The following is a 20,691-nucleotide window of genomic DNA, read 5'->3' as shown; positions in this document are numbered from 1 at the left end:
TACTACGCCTGAGAAAAACTTAGTGTAAAACAATGGTATCGGCCAAATAAATAGTAGTTAATAAAGAAAATACATAGGCTTGAATAACCGCCACCGCGGCCTCTAGTAAACTTATAAAAACCATAATTAAAACAGGAAAAATATTTAAAACTCCCGCCGTAGTTAACATATTAAAACCAAACCCAGCTAAAATGGCAAATAATAAATGGCCAGCTGATAAGTTTGCGGCGAGACGGACCCCCAAAGAGATAGCCCTAGATATATAGCTTACTGTTTCAATTATTACCAAAAGGGGGGCCAATCCTAAAGGAGCCCCGGCCGGCATTAGAATGCTTAAAAAGTTCCACTTGAACTTTCAGAGTCCAGCTAAAGTTACACCAATTACAATTGAAAATGACAAACCTAACGTAACGACTACATGAACTGTTACGGTAAAGACATAGGGAAATAAGCCTAAAATATTTAAGAATACTATAAAAATAAAGAGGGAAAAAACAAAGGGGAAGTACTGGGTCCCCGAATTATCTTTTACTAACCCGTGGAAGTGATCATAAATTAACTCCATGATTGCTTGCCATCGGTTAGGGATTAATCGGTCTCCCTTTAACAATATCAGAGCTACAGCCACAGCCAACATCATCATCATTGACGAGTTAGTGACGGCGATCAAATCCACTACTTTAAATTGATCAAAATAAGCAGCACTCATCTTAATTATAGCCCCCTAAAGGGGGTTAATATGTTAAATTTTATCCTGACTTCATAACGAAGCTGGCCCCTTGTTTAAGTCAGATGTTTTAGGGGCCCCTGTCCAACCTGCCCCAACCGATCTTCTGATTAGAAAATTAGTTTTAATAACGGGTAAGACGGAAATTACCAAAAAAGAGAATAATAAAAATAAAGCGATTAAGGTTCATCTATATTGAGTTAAATAAGTAGCAGTTTCCAATTGGGGCATCTTTATTCCTTTTTTTCTTGCAACTTAACCTCTAAGTCAATTAAGAGATTTGATAGCGATCGTTCCTTTTATTCGATAATAGGCCACCATAATTGCCAGCCCAATAGAAGACTCCGCCGCGGCGACCGTCAATAACATAATTGTAAAAACTTGTTCGATTAGAGCATCTGTAACAATAGAATTAATTAAAAATAGAAAAGAGGCAGCTAACAAAATTAATTCTATTGACATTAACATAATTATAAGATGTCCTCTATTCAGCACAATTCCTAACACCCCCAACAATAATAATAAAATAGCTACTATCATATATCTATAGTACATTATTAAATTGGCTCGATCTTACGATCTGTCGGCTAAACGCCTGAATAATAAATTGATTCTTAAGTAATCCTAAAATTTTACAGGCATCCCCATAAGAAGTATCAGAGAAGTCTAACTCTCCGCGCCATTACCCTCTAGGTCTCCAACCATAACTCCTTTATAAAAAAGTGGAGGCCCGATTGGAAAACCCGGTGCTGAGTAAATCTAGCTGGGCCTCGCCCAAACTTCTGGGGCGAGGCTAGGAGGTTGATTTTTAAAAGATTTTTATTCAAAAATTTTTTTCATCTTTTAATTTGTTAAGATCGATAAGGCCCATAAACAAAAGGTAATTCATTATAAGTATGAGACAAAGGCGGGGACGGTTGAACCCATTCTAAAGAGGCCCAACTAGACCCAGTATTCTCTACTCAATTAATAAATTTTATCTCTCGAACATAGGCATCATATACTATATATACAAACCATAGTACACCCACAATTGAAATGGTCGATCCTAAGGAACTAACAAGATTCCAGCCCGCGAAACCATCGACAAAGTCAGAATATCGCCTTGGAAATCCCGCCAGGCCTAAGAAATGTTGAGGGAAAAATGTCAAATTAACCCCAATAAACATCAACCAGAAGTGGATTTTACCATAAAGCTCATTGTAACAATAGCCAGTTATTTTCCCAAACCAATAATAGAACCCACCAAATATAGCAAAAACAGCCCCCATTGATAGAACATAATGAAAATGGGCTACAACATAATAGGTGTCATGTAAAACAATATCTAACGAACTATTAGCTAAAATTACCCCGGTTAAGCCTCCTATTGTAAAAAGAAAGACAAACCCTATGGCCCAAAGCATAGGTGTGTCTAGCCTAATAGCCCCACCATAAATGGTGGCTAATCAACTAAACACCTTTATCCCAGTTGGAACAGCTATAATCATAGTCGCTGCAGTGAAGTAAGCCCTTGTGTCAACATCCATTCCACTAATGTGTTTAAAAACGTTTCAATAAGCGAAGCGTTTTCCAGCCGAGGCTTTCGCCGCGGTTCGGACTGTACCTTAATCCTGAATTATAATTAATTAACTCTAATGCCCGACACCATTTCAAAAAATCAACCCGTTTCTTTGTTCGTAACGAATGTTTTTTAAGAAGGCGCATAGCTCGAATTAAAGCCTTTTTCTCTCTCACCTCTCATATGAAAGTGTGATCCTTTTCATTTTTTCTTATGCTTCCCCCTAATTTATCAAAAAATGGTCTTAAAACAAACCCCTCCGCTTGTAATATGGCTAAGGAAAAACTTATGTCCTTTTTTTCTGGGGCATTAGGGTTATGTTTTAGAGAAACAAGGAAGGCCCCTTTCCCATCCATTAATCCTGTTAACCAAGCTCCGCCACTCGAACATTCAAGCGGGCAAATATCAACTAAGACCTTCCTGTTTGCAACATAATATTTCCCAACCATTGAAAGTTTGACATGGCCATGCCCTAATAGACATTTTATGTGATAGAGAATTTGGGTGTCTTTAAGAGGGCGAGAAATGGAAAGAGAAAGACATTCCGCGCCATGAGGTTTTCGAGCTATTCCTAAGCGGCCCTGGCTTTCAATAAACCCAATTAACCATTGTCAGGATTTCTCGCGTGCAGTCTCTGAGGATCTTAAAATTTGAGTCGTTGTAGTAAACAGCTTAATCCCAATTTTAATTTCCGGCTAGTAAACCCCATAAAAATAAGATTTTAGCTGCCTTAACCTTAGACGAGCACTTATTTTTTAAAAAGGGTTTTTCCAGCATATAGCGAGATAATAAACGAAGACATTGCTGCCTTCGGCGGCTGAAATTTACCGTAAACATGTGATGTGCCCACACAATAAAGCCTAATATTCCAATAGATAACATGGCATATACCATGCCTAAATATCCAAAAATTTGATTTTTAGCAGAAAAGGTTGGTATAATTTGAGATACCATTCCAAATCCTGGAAGAATTAAAATATAAACCTCCGGATGCCCAAAAAACCAAAATAAATGTTGGAATAAGATGGGATCTCCACCCCCTGCTGGGTCAAAGAAAGTTGTATTAAAATTCCTATCTGTTAAAAGCATGGTTATTCCACCCGCTAAAACTGGTAGGGAGAGTAATAATAAAAAGGCAGTGATTAAAATGGACCACACAAATAGTGGGAGTCTATCCATCGTTAATCCCGGGGCTCTCATATTAAATATGGTTGTTATAAAATTCATTGCCCCTAATATAGAAGACGCACCCGCTAAATGAAGACTAAAGATGGCCATGTCGACCGCCCCTCCCGAGTGCGTTTGAATGCCAGAAAGAGGAGGATAAACTGTCCACCCTGTTCCTACTCCTTGCTCAACAAAGGCAGAGCCTAATAATAGTATAAGCGCGGGAGGAAGTAACCAAAAACTAATATTGTTTAGTCGTGGGAAGGCCATATCGGGGGCGCCAATATATAGTGGCACTAACCAATTACCAAACCCTCCTATCATTACTGGCATTACTAGGAAAAAAATCATAATAAAGGCGTGTGCCGTCACTATGACATTATAAAGATGGTCGTCCCCTAACATAGTACCAGGGGCAGATAACTCCAATCTTATTAACATACTTAAAGCTGTGCCTATCATACCGGATCCTATTCCAAACACTAAATATAAAGTTCCGATATCTTTGTGATTAGTGGAAAATACTCAACGAGTTAAAAATTTATTCATAACTCAAAATAAGGTAAACCTATAAAAACAACTGCCAATACATAGAATTGGATAGATAAATATTATGGGCCAATGTCTAAGTTAAGCAAATAACAGAACTTAAGAGATCGAAACCAGAAACATTTTGCACAGCCTCAACCTCAACTACTTCTTTCTCTACTATCATAGAGTTATAGAGGTCTAATGTCATGTAATTTACACTATCTATAAACATGATAAATAAATCCATTTATATTAACTTCCTCACCAATATATACAAATATATAAAAATAACCACACCACATCTACGAAGTGCCAATACCAACTGGCAGCTTCAAAGCCGAGATGATGATGACGAGTAAACTGGTGATAAATCAACCTAACTAAACAAACAGCTAAGAACGTTGTTCCTATTATAACATGCAGACCATGAAAACCCGTAGCTACAAAAAAAGTAGAACCATAGACTGAATCTGAAATGGCGAAAGGGGCTTCATAATACTCCATTGCTTGTAGGCCCGTAAAGATAAGACCTAATATAACAGTCGCGGTTAAACCATTTATAGCCTCAGTTTTTTTTCCACTGATTAGAGCATGGTGTGCCCAAGTGACGGTGGCTCCCGAACTTAATAGAACAGCTGTATTTAAAAGAGGCACTGAAAAGGGATTTAATGGATTTATTCCTTGGGGCGGCCAAACTGCACCTAGCTCCACGGTGGGGGCTATGCTACTATGAAAAAAAGCCCAAAAAAAGGAAAAGAAAAACAAGACTTCAGAAAGAATAAATAAAAGCATTCCATATTTTAAACCTTGTTTTACAACCATGGTGTGAAGACCTTGAAAAGTAGCCTCCCTTATGACATCTCTCCATCAAACTAACATAGTTAGACCAAGGGTTATGGCCCCCATTAACAAAACTCAACTTTGGCTATAATGAAAATATACGACACTACCTACAGTTATAAAAAGAGCTCCGCAAGCTCCTATGTAGGGCCAAGGACTGGGGTCTACTAAATGATAAGGATGATAAACAGTAGATTTCATTTACTTACTTTAGAACTAGGTTTATACACTCTTCATCCTTACCCAAGGGGCCCCTTTTAACGGGGCTCCTGCATAATTATAATTTTACTTTACATCAAACAGTTCAATATAATTTTCACACTTAAGAGGCAATCAGTGATTAACTATGAGACCTCGGACTAAGGGGCCAATGGATCGATCGTAACTTGTAAAAATAAGAGGATCGCTAATTCTTCGGTCCTTTCGTACTAGAAGATAATTATATTGATGTTTCTTCATATTGTAGATAGAAACCAAGCTGTGTTGCCACGCTTTTAACTCAAATCATGTACGGCTTTAATGGACGAACAGACCAACCCTTGGGGGCGGCTGCACCCCAGGGTGCCGCAATTCAACATCGAGGTCGCAAACATCGTCGTCGATGAAAACTCTCTAACGATATAACGCTGTTATCCCCATGGTAGCTTTTATTCGTTGATCGTCAACTATTCCACACTAAGATGACGGGTCACTATAGTCCACATCCCTAAGGACGTGTCTGCTCGAGACGTCCCCCTTGCAGTCAGGCCACCGGCTATTAACTACGGACCTTAAGCTCACCTTCGTTACCTTTTAAAAGGTGGTCGCCCCAACCAAACTATCCAACTTACACTATCCCTGTAATGTTAGCTCTCTTAAAATAAAAGAGTGGTGTTTCATTAACCGGAAACGGATCCCACATTATCTAAACTTTTTATTTAAATCAAATTCTTTTGAGCCATGCAAGTCTTTAGTAAAGCTCAATGGGGTCTTTTCGTCTTACAATATGGACGTAGCATCTTCACTACGAATTCAATTTCATGGAGAGTCCTCTTAAGACAGTGGGGCCTTCGTGACGCCATTCATACCGGCCAACAATTAATTGGCTATTGATTACGCTACATTATCACGGTCAGTGTTACCGCGGCCATTCAATTGCCCTTATGAAGTTGACCTTAGCCAACTCTTTTAGATACAACCATTGGGCAGGCCTCACCCTCCATACTTCAGCATTTAGCTTTAGCAGAGAGCTATGTTTTTGGTAAACAGTCGAAGCCCAGATTTGGCCGAGTTCCTTAAGAGAAGTTCTCTCCTCACTTCACCCCACTTGCGTTAGACTAGTACAGTAAAAATTTATAAATCTTTCCTGGCACTTCGTGCGTTTTTTATAAGACCCATTGACGTAACCAGAGGGTTACTATCTTAGGGGCTGTATAACTCAATTTATAATTGAAGCCTTGGGGGAGTGATCCAACGATTTTTTACTCATGTTCGCATTATCACTTCTGATGGTTGGGCTCTCGCCGAACCAATATTACAGTCCGTTCTGCTACCGAGCGAATAATACTTCGCTCTCAGAGTTTCAGCTCAACTTTAGCCACCATAATTTTAGGGATAAAAGAATTTCTTGAGTGAACTTTTACGTCATCTTTCAAAGATGGCTGGTTCCAAGCCTACTTCCTCATTGTCTAAATTCCACATCCCTTTCACACTTGATAAAAAACTTTGATCTGTGGCTTTAACTTCTGATTAGGGCTTACCCCTTTTGACAATTGACCTTATCGCCCACTGTCTGTCTATCCACCTTAATTTTTTACATTCAGAGTTAATCCCCCTCCGGGCGATTGAGCTTTATCATGTAAAATTAAGTTTCTTGGACGCACTACTTCAATAGTTTTCGCAGAAAACCAGCTATCTCCAAGTTTGATTAGTCTTTCACCCCTAGCCACAGGTCATCCGAGATTTTTGCTACAATCAACGGTTCGTTCCTTTGAACTACCCAGGGCTAGGTCACTTGGTTTCGGGTAATTTGACTTGAAGAGGAGATCTCCCCTTGATTTCACTACACCTTCGTCTCTAAACTTAAGTTTGCCAAATTTTTCCTTGCGAACCCATTATACAAAAGGTACGACATAATATGTCTGCTTAAGGGAACTTATTTTAAGATCTTTTCAAGTCTCTTTCAGCCTTCCTTCACAGTACTCTCTCTTTCGGTGTGCACTAACATTTAGTCTTAGATGTGTAGACACCTATCTTCCACTACTAACTCATTGAGGACTTTTCCGCTTTCGCTCGCCGCTACTCACGGAAGCTCGTTTGATTTCTCTGTGCCAATTGGCTCTGGTACTTAGATGTTTCAGTTTCCAGTTTATTTCTCTGCGTTTCCGCGAAGACATCCGAGTTCAAAACTTCTCCCTCGTCTTTTCGGGCTTTCCGTCTTATTAGTGCACCCTAGCTCGCCATTCGTTCCTCTTTTTAATTTAATTGATTGTAGAGGCAGGAATTGAACCTGCATCTCCAGATGATGAGTCTGGTGACTTACCATTAGTCCACTCTACGAAATCTTTTGATCATGAGTTGCCCCTAGATGGGCCACTTTTAACTAAAAAGTAAAAAATTTTGACAAAATTCATCGTTTCCACAAACTAACCCTGAGAAGAGAGTGGATAGGGCCCCTTTTATGGGGCCCCCAAAAAATCATCCTCAAAATGGTCCAATGCACCTTGGAAAACACTATCCCCTTCTAATCCTTCTATCTCGCGACTCTCGACAAAGCCGCCATCGGGAGGATAAACCTGGGTCTCAGATTATTTGAGAAGGGGAAAAATGCACAACGTCGAGGGGCCCCGCTCGCAAGATAATATTCACTAATTATCGCTTATAATCATATCCCATTAGTAATAACCCATAAAATAAAAAAGTAAAATCTGAAATAACTTAATTAAATTGTTCCAGCTTTATTACCTACCACTCCCCCTTTGGGAATAGCAGGCGGTTTTCAATATATCCTATTAAGGGGGTTAATATTAAAAAGTAAGAGAAATAAAAAACAGAGGCCAATTGTCCCACCAGAATAAAGGGCTCTTCAACAGGCTGAGACCCTATCCAAGTAAGCAACAAGAAATCTGCAATTAAAAACCAAAAGGCAATTCGACCTAACGGCCGGAAGGTTAATCCTCTAAATCGACTACTGTGAAGCCAGGGGAGTAAAAATAATACTAAAAGGCTAGCAAACATAGCTACTACCCCTCCCAATTTATTAGGAATAGAACGTAATATAGCGTAGGCAAATAAAAAATATCACTCTGGTTGAATGTGCACTGGAGTTACCAAGGGATTAGCTTGAATAAAATTCTCAGGATCTCCTAATAAATTAGGGGCCAGGTACACAAGAGAACAAAAAAACACTGCGAACGCCACTATGCCATACCAATCTTTTGATGTGTAATAAACATGGAAGGACACTTTATCAAGGTCCGATCTTACCCCAATAGGGTTATTAGAGCCATCAACATGTAAACAAATTAAATGAACGGCCACTAAAGCCGCTAAAAGGAAAGGAAATAAGTAATGAAGGCTGAAAAAGCGATTAAGTGTAGCATTAGACACACTAAATCCTCCCCACACCCATTGAACAATATCTGTGCCCACATAGGGAATGGCAGATAGTAAGTTAGTAATAACTGTCGCGCCCCAAAAGGACATTTGCCCCCAAGGTAAAACATATCCAATGAAAGCCGTTGCCATTGTCAATATTAATAAAACAACACCAACGTTCCAAACTTCAACTCTAGAATAACTTCCATAGTATAACCCTCGACCAATATGAACATAAAGACATAAAAAAAACATAGAGGCCCCATTGGCGTGAAAGTATCTTAATAAAAATCCATAATTAACATCACGCATAATATGGTCCACTGAAGCGAAAGCTAAGCTTACATCCGCGCAATAATGCATTGCCAAAAATATTCCTGTAGCAATTTGTATAACTAAACACACCCCCAATAAAGAACCGAAGTTCCACATATAACTAAGATTGGCGGGGGCCGGTAAATCAATAATTAGTCCATTTACAATGGATAAGATGGGATTTTGTTTTCTTAATTGCACCATTAACTAAAATGTTCTCGTTAATCTAAATTAGACCTGAGCACGACTAGTTTGAGAGAAGATGTCTTGTTTTTTAGCAGTGGGGCCTACTTCTACCCCAATCTCCTGGGTAAGCACTATTGCCCCAACCATGGCCACTAATAGTATAAAACTGGCTAAAATAAAGAGGTAATAACAATCGGTGTACAATATTCGCCCAATTGCCTCAATATTATGATATTTTTTTAGAAACCAAGGATTAGCTAGGTCCCACGCGCCCAATAGGCCTCTATAAACATAAGGGCCGCCCATGATGAGCCAACTTGAAGCGATAGCCTCAAAAAAAAGGGTTCCAACGGCCAGTCCTATTGGAACATAGTTTGTCATATCTGCCTCTCCCCCCCGTCGAAAGGCTGGAGAAAAGTCTGTTAAATTTAACATCATTATCACAAACAAAAATAGGATGGCTATTGCTCCCACATATATTATTATAAATATCAAAGCAATAAAATCTACCCCCAATAAGATGAAGAGGGCCGCAGAGCTTGTAAAGGCAACTACTAGCCAAAAGACTGAGTGGACAGGATTAAGCGCAGATATAACCATTATTCCAGAAGCAACAGTCCCAAATGATAAGGTAAAAAAACACATCGTAATCATTTGGTTAGGCTCCCCCAGGGATAAACATTATAGCATTTTTAATAGGGTCGATGATTAGAGAGGGCAAAATTCCTAGAATGAAAATTAGTATTACCAAAGGAGATATGGCTAAAAGCTCACGCCTGTTTAAATCTCTTGTAAAAAGAAGATAGTTTGAGGCAGCCCCAAAGCTAACACGATTATACAAATAAAGAGAATATGCAGCCGACCAAACCATCCCGGTGGCAGCTAATACACCAATCACTAAATTATACTCAAAAGCAGCCAGCAACGAAAAAAATTCTCCAACAAAGTTACAACTAAGCGGGAAAGCCATGTTGGTTAGTGTCAAAACCAAAAATACACTAACAAAGATGGGCATGGAAAAAGTTACTCCGCGATAGTACTTTATAAGGCGGGTGTGGTGGCGCTCATATAAATAAGTAACAGCAATAAAAAGGGCTGAGCTCACAAGGCCGTGCGCCAACATCATAAAGACAGCCGCTACTAATCCTTCAATTGTATGAGTAAATAAGCCTAAAGTTACCAGCCCCATGTGTGCCACCGAAGAATAAGCAATAAGTCTTTTTAAGTCAACTTGACGGCAAGTTGTTAAGCTTCCATAAATTATTGCTATAACACTTAACATAATAATAAAGGGGGCAAAATATTCGGTGGCCGCCGGTAGAATTGGCCAAGTAAACCTTAAATACCCATACCCCCCTAACTTTAATAGTATTCCGGCTAAAATAACCGAGCCTGAAACTGGGGCCTCCACATGGGCTTGGGGTAATCAAATATGGAATGGGACCTGAGGGATTTTAACTGCCAAACTTAAGAAAAACCCGGCAAAAATCCATTTTTGAGTGGAAATGGGCAATTCTATGTTTAACAGGGCCTGATAGTCGGTTGTACCCACACTACTGTATAGTTGAAATATCCCCAAAAGCATAAAGACTGACCCAACAAAAGTGTAAAAAAAAAAATAATAAGAAGCTCGTACTTTTTCTTCTCTCGAACCTCACACCCCGATCAAAAGGAACATGGGGATTAATATTCCTTCAAATAATATATAAAACAATAACAGGTCCAGCGCTGAAAAAACTCCCATTAGTAAAACCTCTAAAAATAAAAGACATAATAAAAATTCTTTTAATAAAAATCTTATTGAGTTTCAACTAATCAAAATACATATTGGGATTAATAGCGCAGTTAAAATTAAAAAAAATAAAGAAATTCCGTCAACAGCTAAAAAAAGGGGGCCCCATTTAAAATTTAAAGCCGGGGGGACTATCCACTCTGTTTGATTTATGGTTTGAAATTGGCCCTCCAAATCAAAGGCCGCCCATAAAATTAAAGTGGCAGTCAAGGTTGCTAAAGATCATTCTAGAGCGGTTCTCTTTAATTTTACATTATTCTCTCTCGGAATTCTCATTACGTTAATTATTCCCAAAAAAAGTAAAAGGAAAATTAAACCTAATCAATTTTTCATCTCTTGAAGAAAAGCTTATAAATCAAGTACTCATGTCGGTACTTATGGACTTACTTGACAGGACCCCTCCGATTTTAAGATTTGTTGGCGAAGCGACCTAACCAGAAATAATTTCTTAGGTAAATATAAAACTTTACGTGTAAGCTCATAAGAAGTATTAGGAGAGTGGGTGTTTCCCCCGTATAACCAGAGTTTTACAGCCGTTATAGGCTGAATATATCCTCTACTAAATAGCTCTTCCCGCGGGAGCTTAATCGCAGGGGGTAATTGGTCACACTGGGCTAACTCTTCTTTATTGAAGTTTTTCAAAAAAGTCTCGAAGTTCTTCAGGATCCCTTGGCTACCCTGGCCCTGCCCTTTCGTTTGATAGACTGACATATCATGAAAAATATTGGATTTTGTAATTTTCTTTATTAAATTTAATGCCCCTGGATGATCATAATCGTCAGCGAAATCCAACGGGTTTCCAGTTAGGACTCCTTTATAAAAAAGTGGGGGCCCCCAAACCCAATTTATAGGTATGTCCAAGATATTTTGATTAGTAGGCATAAAAAACCCGGTTGGGGGTGTCAAGAACATGAAAAACTCCGGGCTAACAAAATTGATCCTATCGGGCATTAACTCCAGCCTAGGACTCCATGACGAGGGGGTGTGTCCTACCTTTACTTCGACAGGAAAAGATAGGAAGGACCCATCCGCAAAAGTTATATATAACACATCCTCTCCATTTTTCATGAGGGGGGATGTGACATTTTCTACCTCCTTCCCCATAAATTGGGAGAAGGAGTCTACGAAGGGGTTCGATCCTCGGGGGGAGGTGAAACGTTCTATCAACCACGAACTTGGACGGGGCCCCGTGTGCAAATTTAAATCTCTGTGAACGAAATTAGGGTTATCGAAGGCGCGGGGCTCGGGGGGGGAATTATCTCAAAGTTCCTGCAGGCCCAACGCCTTAGTCTCTCTAAGGTTAGAAAGCGCTATCTCAATTTGTCTTTCCCCAAACATAAGCTTTATGTTGGACCCGAAGACTTTAATATCTGTAAGCTGCGAGGTATCGAGGGGGCCCATGGGAGTCATACTATTAATGCCTATCCTAGTACATTCATCATAGGTAGTAAGGACTAACCAATCGTTATATAGGTGTAAGCCGAATAGTTTCTTTTGATACAGGCCGATACTTTGAAACTTCTCTTCCACTAAGGCTAACTTCGACAAGTGGGCCTCAAAAAAGTTTGATAAAAATAAGAGAGGCTCACAATGCCAATCCTTTAATAGACCTCTAAAATTCTCAATTACGCTGGGCTTGAAAGGAAACAGCCCCGTGCTCTCTAGTTTATAAATTAGAGGATCTATTTCAACTTGAGCCAGAGAGGCCCGGCTGGGAAACCCGGTAGTGAGCCCTTTTACCTCTAAAAGGTATGTCATATTTTCAAAAGGAGTCTGGGCAAAACCTTCTACTATAGACAGAGCACCAACTGAGTAGATCCAGCTGGGCCTCGCCCAAACTTCTGGGGCGAGCTTAAATGAGGGCGCCTCGCTTTGTTCAAAGGACATCGACAGGCCGAAGGGCTCAGGGCCAATTTGATTATACGAAAGGAACTTAAAAAATGTTTCCCCCCAATAAGATATAACTATCGCCCCCGTTCACATTAAAATGAGGGCTGATCAATAGATTAATATTAATCATCCAATACCTTTAACTTTTTTATAAAGAGCAACCCTAAACATTATAAGAAAAAAGAGAATAAAGATAGTTAGTAAATAGTAACCCTTCAATAAATTCATTAAAACAGAAATAATTAATAAACTAAAAGAGAGCCAAGGATAATGCGTGAATAGAACAGCCAAACTCAAAAGCGTGACTTTCACACAAATAAAATTATCGCCGCCTGATTTAACAACAATAAAAAATAAATAACTTATAATAATTACACTAAGTCATTTTCTTTTAATTAAATTTTTTAAGGCTAATTGACTCATCTTTTATTTTAGGCCCCTTGTAACACCCAATTGATATATTTATCTAAAGAAACCGCTTCAATTACGATAGGCATAAAGGAGTGATTAGCTCCACAAATCTCTGAACATTGGCCATAAAAAACCCCAGGTCTTTTTATAAAAAACCCAGTTTGATTTAAACGGCCTGGAACTGCGTCCATCTTAACAGCAAGCGCCGGGACTGCAAATGAGTGTAATACATCGGCCCCAGTCACTAAAACTCGGACATGTGTATTAATAGGAACAACTAATCTATTATCTACCTCTAATAGTCTAAAGTCGCCCTTATTTAAATCGGATGTTGGTACCATGTAGGAGTCAAATTCCAAAGTTTCTGTTTGATAATCCGAATACTCGTAGGACCAATACCATTGATGGCCTATGGCTTTTATAGTTAAACCAGGGTCCATAACTTCATCCATTAAGTACAATAATTTTAAAGAAGGGAGCGCAATAAGAACTAAAATCACAGCCGGAACTATAGTCCAAATTATTTCTAATAAAGTACCATCAACTAAATATCTATGGTAAGCTTTACCACTTAGGGCTTTTAGAATCAACCACAATACTGTTGTAATAATTATGATTAATATAAACATAACTTGATCATGAAAAAAAATTATCTCCTCCATCACCGGGTGGGCAGCATCTTGTAAGCTTAATTGTCACGGCTCCGGCAAATCATAACCAAATTGGTTAATAATTAGTCAATTATTTAATAAGTTTTTCATCGCCCTGAATAAAGGGAATTGATTTTATAGCCTTCCTTAGAAAGAAGGCCGGACAAGGGAAGGTTCCCCTTCCCTCACCATGTTACGACTTGCTTTACCTCGTAGGCATTCATAATCACCGAAGACATCCGAATAACCATTCTAAGTAAAGGTGACGGGCAATTTGTGCTAACACTTGTACCAATTCACCGGAACGCCCTACTTTCCGATTACTATTAAATCCAACTTCCAGTCGTCTTACAGCGACCTTCCGAACTCTTACTTTAGAGACTCACCTTCCAGGTTTCTCATTATATAAGAAAATGTAGCGCATAAAATCCCCCAACATTCGGATCATAAGACCTGACTTCCTCCGGGCAAATGCCCGGGTTGGGTCCCTTCTAGCTTAATACACGAACTTACGACGGCCATGCAATACCGGTCACAGATTCAAGTTGGGGTAAGGTAACACGCGGACCATCGAATTAAACTACACGCTCCTCTAATCGAAATAGTGAACAGCCAAAGTTTTTGAATTTTAATCTTGCGATCGTACTACTCAGGCGGAAGATTTTACCTTTCGGGTCTGCTAAGCATCATCTTCAAAGTTCACAGTGTGGACTACCAGGGTCTCTAATCCTGTTTGCTCCCCACACTCTCATGTTTCAGCCTACCTTGTAGTAAATAGTTTTTACCTTAGGGGTTCTATTTTCTATCCTCACATTCTACCGCTCCAGAAAAATTCCATTTACCTACTTGGATCGTTTCTTGGCCTACACATCCTTTACGCCTTTTTACTTATAAAGACCAGCCCTTAAGTTTAACCGCGTCGGCTGGCACTTAATTTGACGGGCTCAATTAAATGTGTCCTCTCTGTGTCATACTTTCGTTTATTGCACAAGATTCTCTACTGCTGCCTCTATGTGAGTCTTCCCCTTGTTTCAGTGAAAGTGTGGCTTCAGCCAAGCAGCCCATCTTCGGCAAGGTGGTCTTTTACACCACCTTCTACCTAATAAGACTCCGGCCCAGCACCTTGGATTCCGGGTTTACTCACCTGTCTGCATGAGTTGCCACTAGATCTTTAGATCATTGTAGCTACATACTAGCATGTATTAAAAGGGCCACTCGCCTTCTACATTCCCCAAAATCAAAGGACCCATTTTACTTATTTTTTAATATTAAGTGCTAATTTCAAACTACCTCCTCTAGAATAGCCCCACCGTAGCCCAGTGGGCCAATTGTAACAATAAATTCGGGGAAATTATCATAAATCCCATGGGATACAAACTGGCCCCAATCAACAGAGACCTCCTAAAGTTTAGCCTTTTTTTTTCTCTAAGGGTTTTAAGGCCCACTAAGAAAAAGGAATCGGCTTGAAAATAAATAATTTTAACTATTCTAACATAATAAACACCAGCCACCACAGAGCAAACTACGGCTAAAATTGAAACTAAGTAATACTGATAGGTAATCCCAGACAATAGAATTCATCATTTACTAAAAAATCCAATTAGAGGAGGAATTCCAGCAATGGAAAGAAAAGTTAAAGCCAATGTTATGGCTAAAGTCGGCTCTCTTCTCGAAAGACCACTGAATTCCACAATTAGATTTTTTAGACCTCCTAAAGCCAATACGATAGTAAAGGCACAAATAGACATAATGACATATAAAATCATATATATTAAACTAGCCTGCACACTTTCAAAAGTCCCAATCTCTATTCCCCAGAGAACGAAACCCATATGCGCAATTCCACTGTAAGCCAATAGTCGTTTAATTTTGGTTTGATTCAAAGCACCGAGGGCGCCCACCACCATTGAAAATATTACCCCAATCAACAGCACATTAGCCACCGGCCCAATCGAAACTAAAATAGAAAATATCCCAACTTTAGGCACGATCGCTAATAAAGCGGTAGTAGTAGTCGGAGCACCATCATATACATCCGGCGCCCACATATGGAAAGGGGCCGCAGATAGCTTAAACAACAACGCCCCTGTAATTAACAGACCTCCTATAGGAGTTATCACGCCAGAAGTTGGGAAAATTTGACCACCTTCTTGATTGAGCACGAGATCTACACAGGGAATACTAGTTCCTCCCGTTAATCCGCATAAAAAAGCACACCCAAACAAAAATAGACCTGAGGAGAGCGCACCTAACACAAAATATTTTAGTCCAGCTTCAACACTGTACCCAGAACCCCTTTTTTGAGCTACTAATATAAAAAGAGAAAGAGTTGGTAATTCAATAGCCAAATAAACTGATAACCAGTTACTCGCAGAAACCAAAAGAATGCTTCCCAGGGCCACCATTAAAATTAGAACCGGAATAGCTCCCTCCCTCATGGTAGGAGGGGCCATCAATAAAATAGATAAGCTACCTACAAGAATCACCATTTTAGTGGTTGCAACTCAATTATTAATAGTTAAGAACCCATTCTGCCAGGGAAGAAAAAAGTCAATACTCGCTCAATAACTTATAAATAACAACACTAGGAGGGATATTTTTAAAGTAGGATTCTTTACGCTATAAATGATTAATAATAAAATAATTATGCTTAAAAAAAGAGTTTCATTCATCAACCTTAAATTTTATTAACTAAGATCCGATCGGGCCCTATTATTTAATAAGCAGGAGGGGCGGGACTTGAACCCACACTTTTAGCTTTGAAGGCTAACGGTCTACCTTAACCTAACCTCCTACTTATCTAATACCATCCTTCGACGAATTGCCCGGGAAATAAACTGAGACCGGGATAACTTAAAAACTTTAGACGTGATATTCAAAGGGGGGGTCGGGTTTATGCTCTTTCCCCGAAACTAACCAGAGTTTTAAGGCCTTTGGGGGGTCTACCCGACCAGGGCCAATCATAAAATATAAAAAACTAACAACAAGCGATAGTACCTAAAGAAAGCATGAATTAAGGAGGCTTGAGAAAATTCTTTAATTTTATTTAAATACCATAAAACTGGCAATGGTTATAAAAATTATTAAAGCGTAATTATAAACTAAACCAGATTGCAAATTACTTATCTCTTGGGTGAGCCGGATTATGAATTGAGATAATCCTTTGGGGCCTATTAGTTCCAATATCCCCTTATCCAGGGCTCGGAATGTTATTAAATGACCTAGCCTTCACACATTCTGAACCAAAAAATGATTAACAATATAATTAAATTGCCAAGCAGAATATAAAAAGGTATAACCAGCAAGGCCGACCGGCGAGACTGGTGCATTAAAGGCTCGTGAAGAGTAATGATAAAGGAGTATCGCTGCCCCAGCCCCAAAAAGGCTAAAGGTTACAGGCAATAGCTTAATAAAAGTGGGAATAATAGGAGAAAGGGTAATTTGAAACGACCAAATAACCTCTTTGGTTAAATAACCTACAAAAATACTTCCTAAGGCTAATAATATTAGAGGTAGGGTTAAATTTCAAGAACCCTCATGGGCATGTGAAAAAACTTCCTTTTTGGAGTTGGTATTTGATATAAAAGTAAGGTATATTAATCGAAAGGAATAAACGGCTGTTAATAGGGCAGAGAAAACCCCCAACCAATGAGCAAAAGCTAAATAATATTGATCATAGGCTAACTCTAAAATTAGATCTTTAGAATAAAACCCCGTTAAATAAGGGAAGCCCATTAAAGACAAAGAGCCAATAACTATCATAGTATAAGTAAAGGGGATTGATCTAATAAGGCCCCCCATTTTTCTCATATCTTGCTCGTCAGCTAAGGCATGGATCACAGACCCAGCACTCAAGAACAATAGAGCTTTAAAAAAAGCATGGTTCATTAAATGAAACAAACTTATAGAATATTGGGAAAGCCCACAAGCCATTACCATGTATCCTAATTGACTACAGGTCGAATAAGCTATTACTTTCTTAAGGTCGTTCTGTACCAAACCAACCGTGGCGGCCATAAATGCCGTAAGAGATCCAACAATGGTTACGACCATCAAAGCTATGGGGGCTTGCTCTAATAGGGGAGACGATCTAATTAGTAAAAAAACACCTGCCGTCACCATGGTTGCAGCATGGATCAAAGCAGACACCGGAGTTGGTATAAGTAATTGTTACGCCACCATAAATGGTGGGACCGCTACTCTCATAACGGATAGGACTTTTTCTTCCACTTTATAACTTGCTCACTCTAAGGCCCCCAAAAGGGGGACGGTTAAAACTAAAATGTACATTACTACGCCTGAGAAAAAGTTGGGGAGGGTTATTATTATAAATGTCTTCTAAAATTTATCCAAAGATAATTATTACGATGGGGCCCTTCTGTTTCTAATTTCATATCTCTTTTCTCTTAACTCAATGAGGTGATCAATAAATGAAACTTTAGGCAACTTTAAAATTCTCCTTACAATTGTTTTAACTGAGTCCCTGGGCCTAGTCCTATTGGCTAAATGCAATTAGAGTTTTAGGGCCTCATGGGGGCAAATTCGACCTCTTAACCATTCATCGCTAGGGTGTTTACGAATCTGCATTTGATCTTGCGCTAGGGCGGTTATTACGGGTTCTATCTCAACTTGAGCTAAAATAGCTCTATAAGGAGGTCTTAATAAAGAGGGCCTTATCTTTTTGGCGATAAATTTAATTTGTGAGAGGGCCCATATCATTTACCTTTAAAAAATCCCAAATTTAGAACTAAAAGGGGCTTACTCTCATTCTAAGCCACCTTTTAACCACTCATAGACCAAACCTAAAGTTAAAATGCCTAAAAACACAACCATAGTCCAATAACCAAAGGGAGATATTTGATTGTATACAACACATCAGGGAAAAAGGAAAGAAATTTCTAAATCAAAAATAAGAAAAAGAATACCAATTAAGAAAAACCGAATAGAAAAAGGCCGTCCTGGGGCCCCAAAGGGGTCAAACCCACATTCATAAGCCGAGACTTTCTCTCGATCCGGCTGTTTTTCCCCTAAAATATAAGAAGCGCCAGAAATAATCGCAGAAAGAACTACACTGAAAATTAATAAAACCAAAATACCATAAAACTCAGTATACATCCATAGTTAGCTGGGGGGCAACCCATTTAACCCAAATAAAAGGCTAGCCACTAAAATTACAAAAGCCAAACTTAGGGGCAAGTAAGACTTTCATAGTAAAGCCATTAATTGATCGTACCGCATTCTAGGGAAAGAGGCCCTTACTCAAATAAAGAGTAAAATTATAAAAGAGGTTTTTAAGCCAAACCAAGCCGGCCCACCTTTTAAATACACAATAGGAGAGAGCCATCCTCCTAAAAATAAAATTGTAGTTAAACAGCTCATCAATATTATATGAGCATATTCCGCAAGAAAAAATAAAGCAAAAGACATAGAAGCATACTCTACATTGTAGCCCGACACTAACTCCGATTCCCCCTCTGTTAAATCAAAAGGCGCTCGATTAGTTTCGGCTAGCGCCGAAGCAAAAAACATCATGGCCGCCGGGAACAGGGGAAAGAAAAATCAAATACCACTACTTTGAGCTAGCACTATTTCAGTAATATTCAAAGAACCGACACACAAGATGACCGCTATTATTATTAGTCCAATTGAAACTTCATAACTAATCATCTGAGCGGCCGCCCTAATAGCTCCTAAAAAAGCATACTTAGACTGACTTGCCCAACCGGACATCAAAATAGCATAAACACTAATGGAAGATACGGCCAATGTAAACAAAATTCCTATTTTCAGATCACTTATAACAACCCCTCTATCATAAGGAATAACTCCCCAAGCAATTAGGGCTAAAGTAAATGAAAAGACTGGCGCCGCCACATATATAAACAAATTAGCGTAGTGAGGAATCACCAATTCTTTAGTAAATAGTTTTATACCATCAGCAAGAGGTTGTAACAGCCCATAAACACCTACTACATTGGGCCCTTTCCTAGCTTGCATATATCCTAAAACCTTCCGTTCGGCCAAAGTTAAATAAGCCACTGCTACAAGTAACGGAATAACTATTATTAAAATTTTTAAGATTAAATGAATTGTTTCAACGACCATCAAGAAAACGAGCTTTCTCATAAAATTCGGAGTGGATTCACATAAAGTCTCTGAGGTACCAACAGCGAAGAAAGGCATAAGCCCAACCACCTCATAAACCAATTTATTAAGTGGTATTTCTAACTTCTAACTTTGTTACCGGCTGATTAACCCGCTAGGTCTTTTCAGCATATAGTGTATTTATAATCAAGGCTAATTACTTAGACAAGACGGCCCAACGCCAACCTTCCATTGCATCCGGTAACCAAGTGTGTAACCCTAACTGCGCAGATTTACCGACAGCACCTATAAATAAAAATAAACATATTAGGGTGGTGTTATTAGAGGGGGATAGTGCCACGGTATTAAAAATAGAAGCAAAATCTAAGCACCCAAATTGATCCCAAATTGCCAACATAGCTAAGACAAATCCAATATCCCCCACTCGATTAACCAACATGGCCTTTATACCTGCCTTATTTGCCTCAATTCTGGTCAATCAAAAGTTTATTAATAAATAGGAACACAACCCAACACCTTCTCAGCCAATAAAAAGTTGTGGAAGATTATCGCTAGTTACTAATAAAATCATAAAAAATGTAAATAATGATAGATAGGACATAAATCGAGGGACATGGGGGTCACCATCCATATAAGCGGTAGAAAAAACATGAACCAAAGCAGATATGGCAGTAACAACAAGTAACATGGTTGCAGAAAGAGCATCAAATTGTAAGCCAAACCAGACAGTTACTAAATCTGAGTCCAACCACCGCCATAATTTTATATACGCAGTTGAAGAGTTTAATGTAGTTTCATAAAAAATCAAAAGAGACCACGACAAACTTATAATTAAACAACTTGAAGTAAAAATTCCAGCACCCCTTTCACCTAGCTTTCTACCAAACAAACCTGAAATTAAGGCCCCCAAAAGGGGGACAGTTAAAACTAAGATATACAT

At 39.0% G+C, this 20,691-nt stretch overlaps 13 protein-coding genes and 4 non-coding genes; all 17 read right to left on the bottom strand. All coding sequences in view use genetic code 4, as the record gives it.

Annotated features, from left to right (window-relative positions):
- Window positions 1-19: 19 nt before the first annotated feature.
- ATP6 (ATP synthase F0 subunit 6) lies at window positions 20-709 on the bottom strand. Its single transcript has one exon. It carries the CDS (start codon window positions 707-709, stop codon window positions 20-22), a length of 690 nt encoding a protein of 229 aa, YP_009701425.1.
- A 33-nt stretch (window positions 710-742) lies between these two features.
- Window positions 743-958, bottom strand: ATP8 (ATP synthase F0 subunit 8). The gene has a single exon. The coding sequence runs from the start codon at window positions 956-958 to the stop codon at window positions 743-745; it is 216 nt and encodes a 71-aa protein (YP_009701424.1).
- A 24-nt stretch (window positions 959-982) lies between these two features.
- ND4L (NADH dehydrogenase subunit 4L) lies at window positions 983-1,282 on the bottom strand. The gene has a single exon. It carries the CDS (start codon window positions 1,280-1,282, stop codon window positions 983-985), a length of 300 nt encoding a protein of 99 aa, YP_009701423.1.
- Window positions 1,283-1,578: 296 nt separating this feature from the next.
- COX1 (cytochrome c oxidase subunit I) lies at window positions 1,579-4,004 on the bottom strand. One transcript has 2 exons: window positions 3,115-4,004; window positions 1,579-2,260 (listed from the first exon to the last, which is right to left on the bottom strand). Exons 1-2 carry the CDS (start codon window positions 4,002-4,004, stop codon window positions 1,579-1,581), a joined length of 1,572 nt encoding a protein of 523 aa, YP_009701422.1.
- A 234-nt stretch (window positions 4,005-4,238) lies between these two features.
- On the bottom strand, window positions 4,239-5,027 carry COX3 (cytochrome c oxidase subunit III). Its single transcript has one exon. It carries the CDS (start codon window positions 5,025-5,027, stop codon window positions 4,239-4,241), a length of 789 nt encoding a protein of 262 aa, YP_009701421.1.
- A 72-nt stretch (window positions 5,028-5,099) lies between these two features.
- On the bottom strand, window positions 5,100-7,293 carry F7P26_mgr01. Its single transcript has one exon. It is a non-coding gene; the product is annotated as a large subunit ribosomal RNA (ribosomal RNA).
- Window positions 7,294-7,364, bottom strand: F7P26_mgt02. The gene has a single exon. It is a non-coding gene; the product is annotated as a tRNA-Met (tRNA).
- Window positions 7,365-7,769: 405 nt separating this feature from the next.
- On the bottom strand, window positions 7,770-8,921 carry CYTB (cytochrome b). The gene has a single exon. It carries the CDS (start codon window positions 8,919-8,921, stop codon window positions 7,770-7,772), a length of 1,152 nt encoding a protein of 383 aa, YP_009701420.1.
- Window positions 8,922-8,948: 27 nt separating this feature from the next.
- ND6 (NADH dehydrogenase subunit 6) lies at window positions 8,949-9,557 on the bottom strand. The gene has a single exon. It carries the CDS (start codon window positions 9,555-9,557, stop codon window positions 8,949-8,951), a length of 609 nt encoding a protein of 202 aa, YP_009701419.1.
- A 4-nt stretch (window positions 9,558-9,561) lies between these two features.
- On the bottom strand, window positions 9,562-11,028 carry ND4 (NADH dehydrogenase subunit 4). Its single transcript has one exon. The coding sequence runs from the start codon at window positions 11,026-11,028 to the stop codon at window positions 9,562-9,564; it is 1,467 nt and encodes a 488-aa protein (YP_009701418.1).
- A 1,988-nt stretch (window positions 11,029-13,016) lies between these two features.
- COX2 (cytochrome c oxidase subunit II) lies at window positions 13,017-13,757 on the bottom strand. Its single transcript has one exon. The coding sequence runs from the start codon at window positions 13,755-13,757 to the stop codon at window positions 13,017-13,019; it is 741 nt and encodes a 246-aa protein (YP_009701417.1).
- Window positions 13,758-13,810: 53 nt separating this feature from the next.
- Window positions 13,811-14,892, bottom strand: F7P26_mgr02. Its single transcript has one exon. It is a non-coding gene; the product is annotated as a small subunit ribosomal RNA (ribosomal RNA).
- Window positions 14,893-14,941: 49 nt separating this feature from the next.
- On the bottom strand, window positions 14,942-16,318 carry ND2 (NADH dehydrogenase subunit 2). Its single transcript has one exon. The coding sequence runs from the start codon at window positions 16,316-16,318 to the stop codon at window positions 14,942-14,944; it is 1,377 nt and encodes a 458-aa protein (YP_009701416.1).
- Window positions 16,319-16,370: 52 nt separating this feature from the next.
- F7P26_mgt01 lies at window positions 16,371-16,440 on the bottom strand. Its single transcript has one exon. It is a non-coding gene; the product is annotated as a tRNA-Trp (tRNA).
- A 248-nt stretch (window positions 16,441-16,688) lies between these two features.
- Window positions 16,689-20,691, bottom strand: ND5 (NADH dehydrogenase subunit 5). One transcript has 2 exons: window positions 19,975-20,691; window positions 16,689-17,804 (listed from the first exon to the last, which is right to left on the bottom strand). Exons 1-2 carry the CDS (start codon window positions 20,689-20,691, stop codon window positions 16,689-16,691), a joined length of 1,833 nt encoding a protein of 610 aa, YP_009701413.1.
- ND3 (NADH dehydrogenase subunit 3) lies at window positions 18,405-18,761 on the bottom strand. Its single transcript has one exon. The coding sequence runs from the start codon at window positions 18,759-18,761 to the stop codon at window positions 18,405-18,407; it is 357 nt and encodes a 118-aa protein (YP_009701415.1).
- On the bottom strand, window positions 18,768-19,829 carry ND1 (NADH dehydrogenase subunit 1). Its single transcript has one exon. The coding sequence runs from the start codon at window positions 19,827-19,829 to the stop codon at window positions 18,768-18,770; it is 1,062 nt and encodes a 353-aa protein (YP_009701414.1).

The sequence above is a fragment of the mitochondrial genome of Actinia tenebrosa (assembly GCF_029948245.1).
Source record: "Actinia tenebrosa mitochondrion, complete genome".
NCBI classification, from domain to species: domain Eukaryota; kingdom Metazoa; phylum Cnidaria; class Anthozoa; order Actiniaria; family Actiniidae; genus Actinia; species Actinia tenebrosa.
This window is presented reverse-complemented; position numbering and strand designations above follow the sequence as displayed.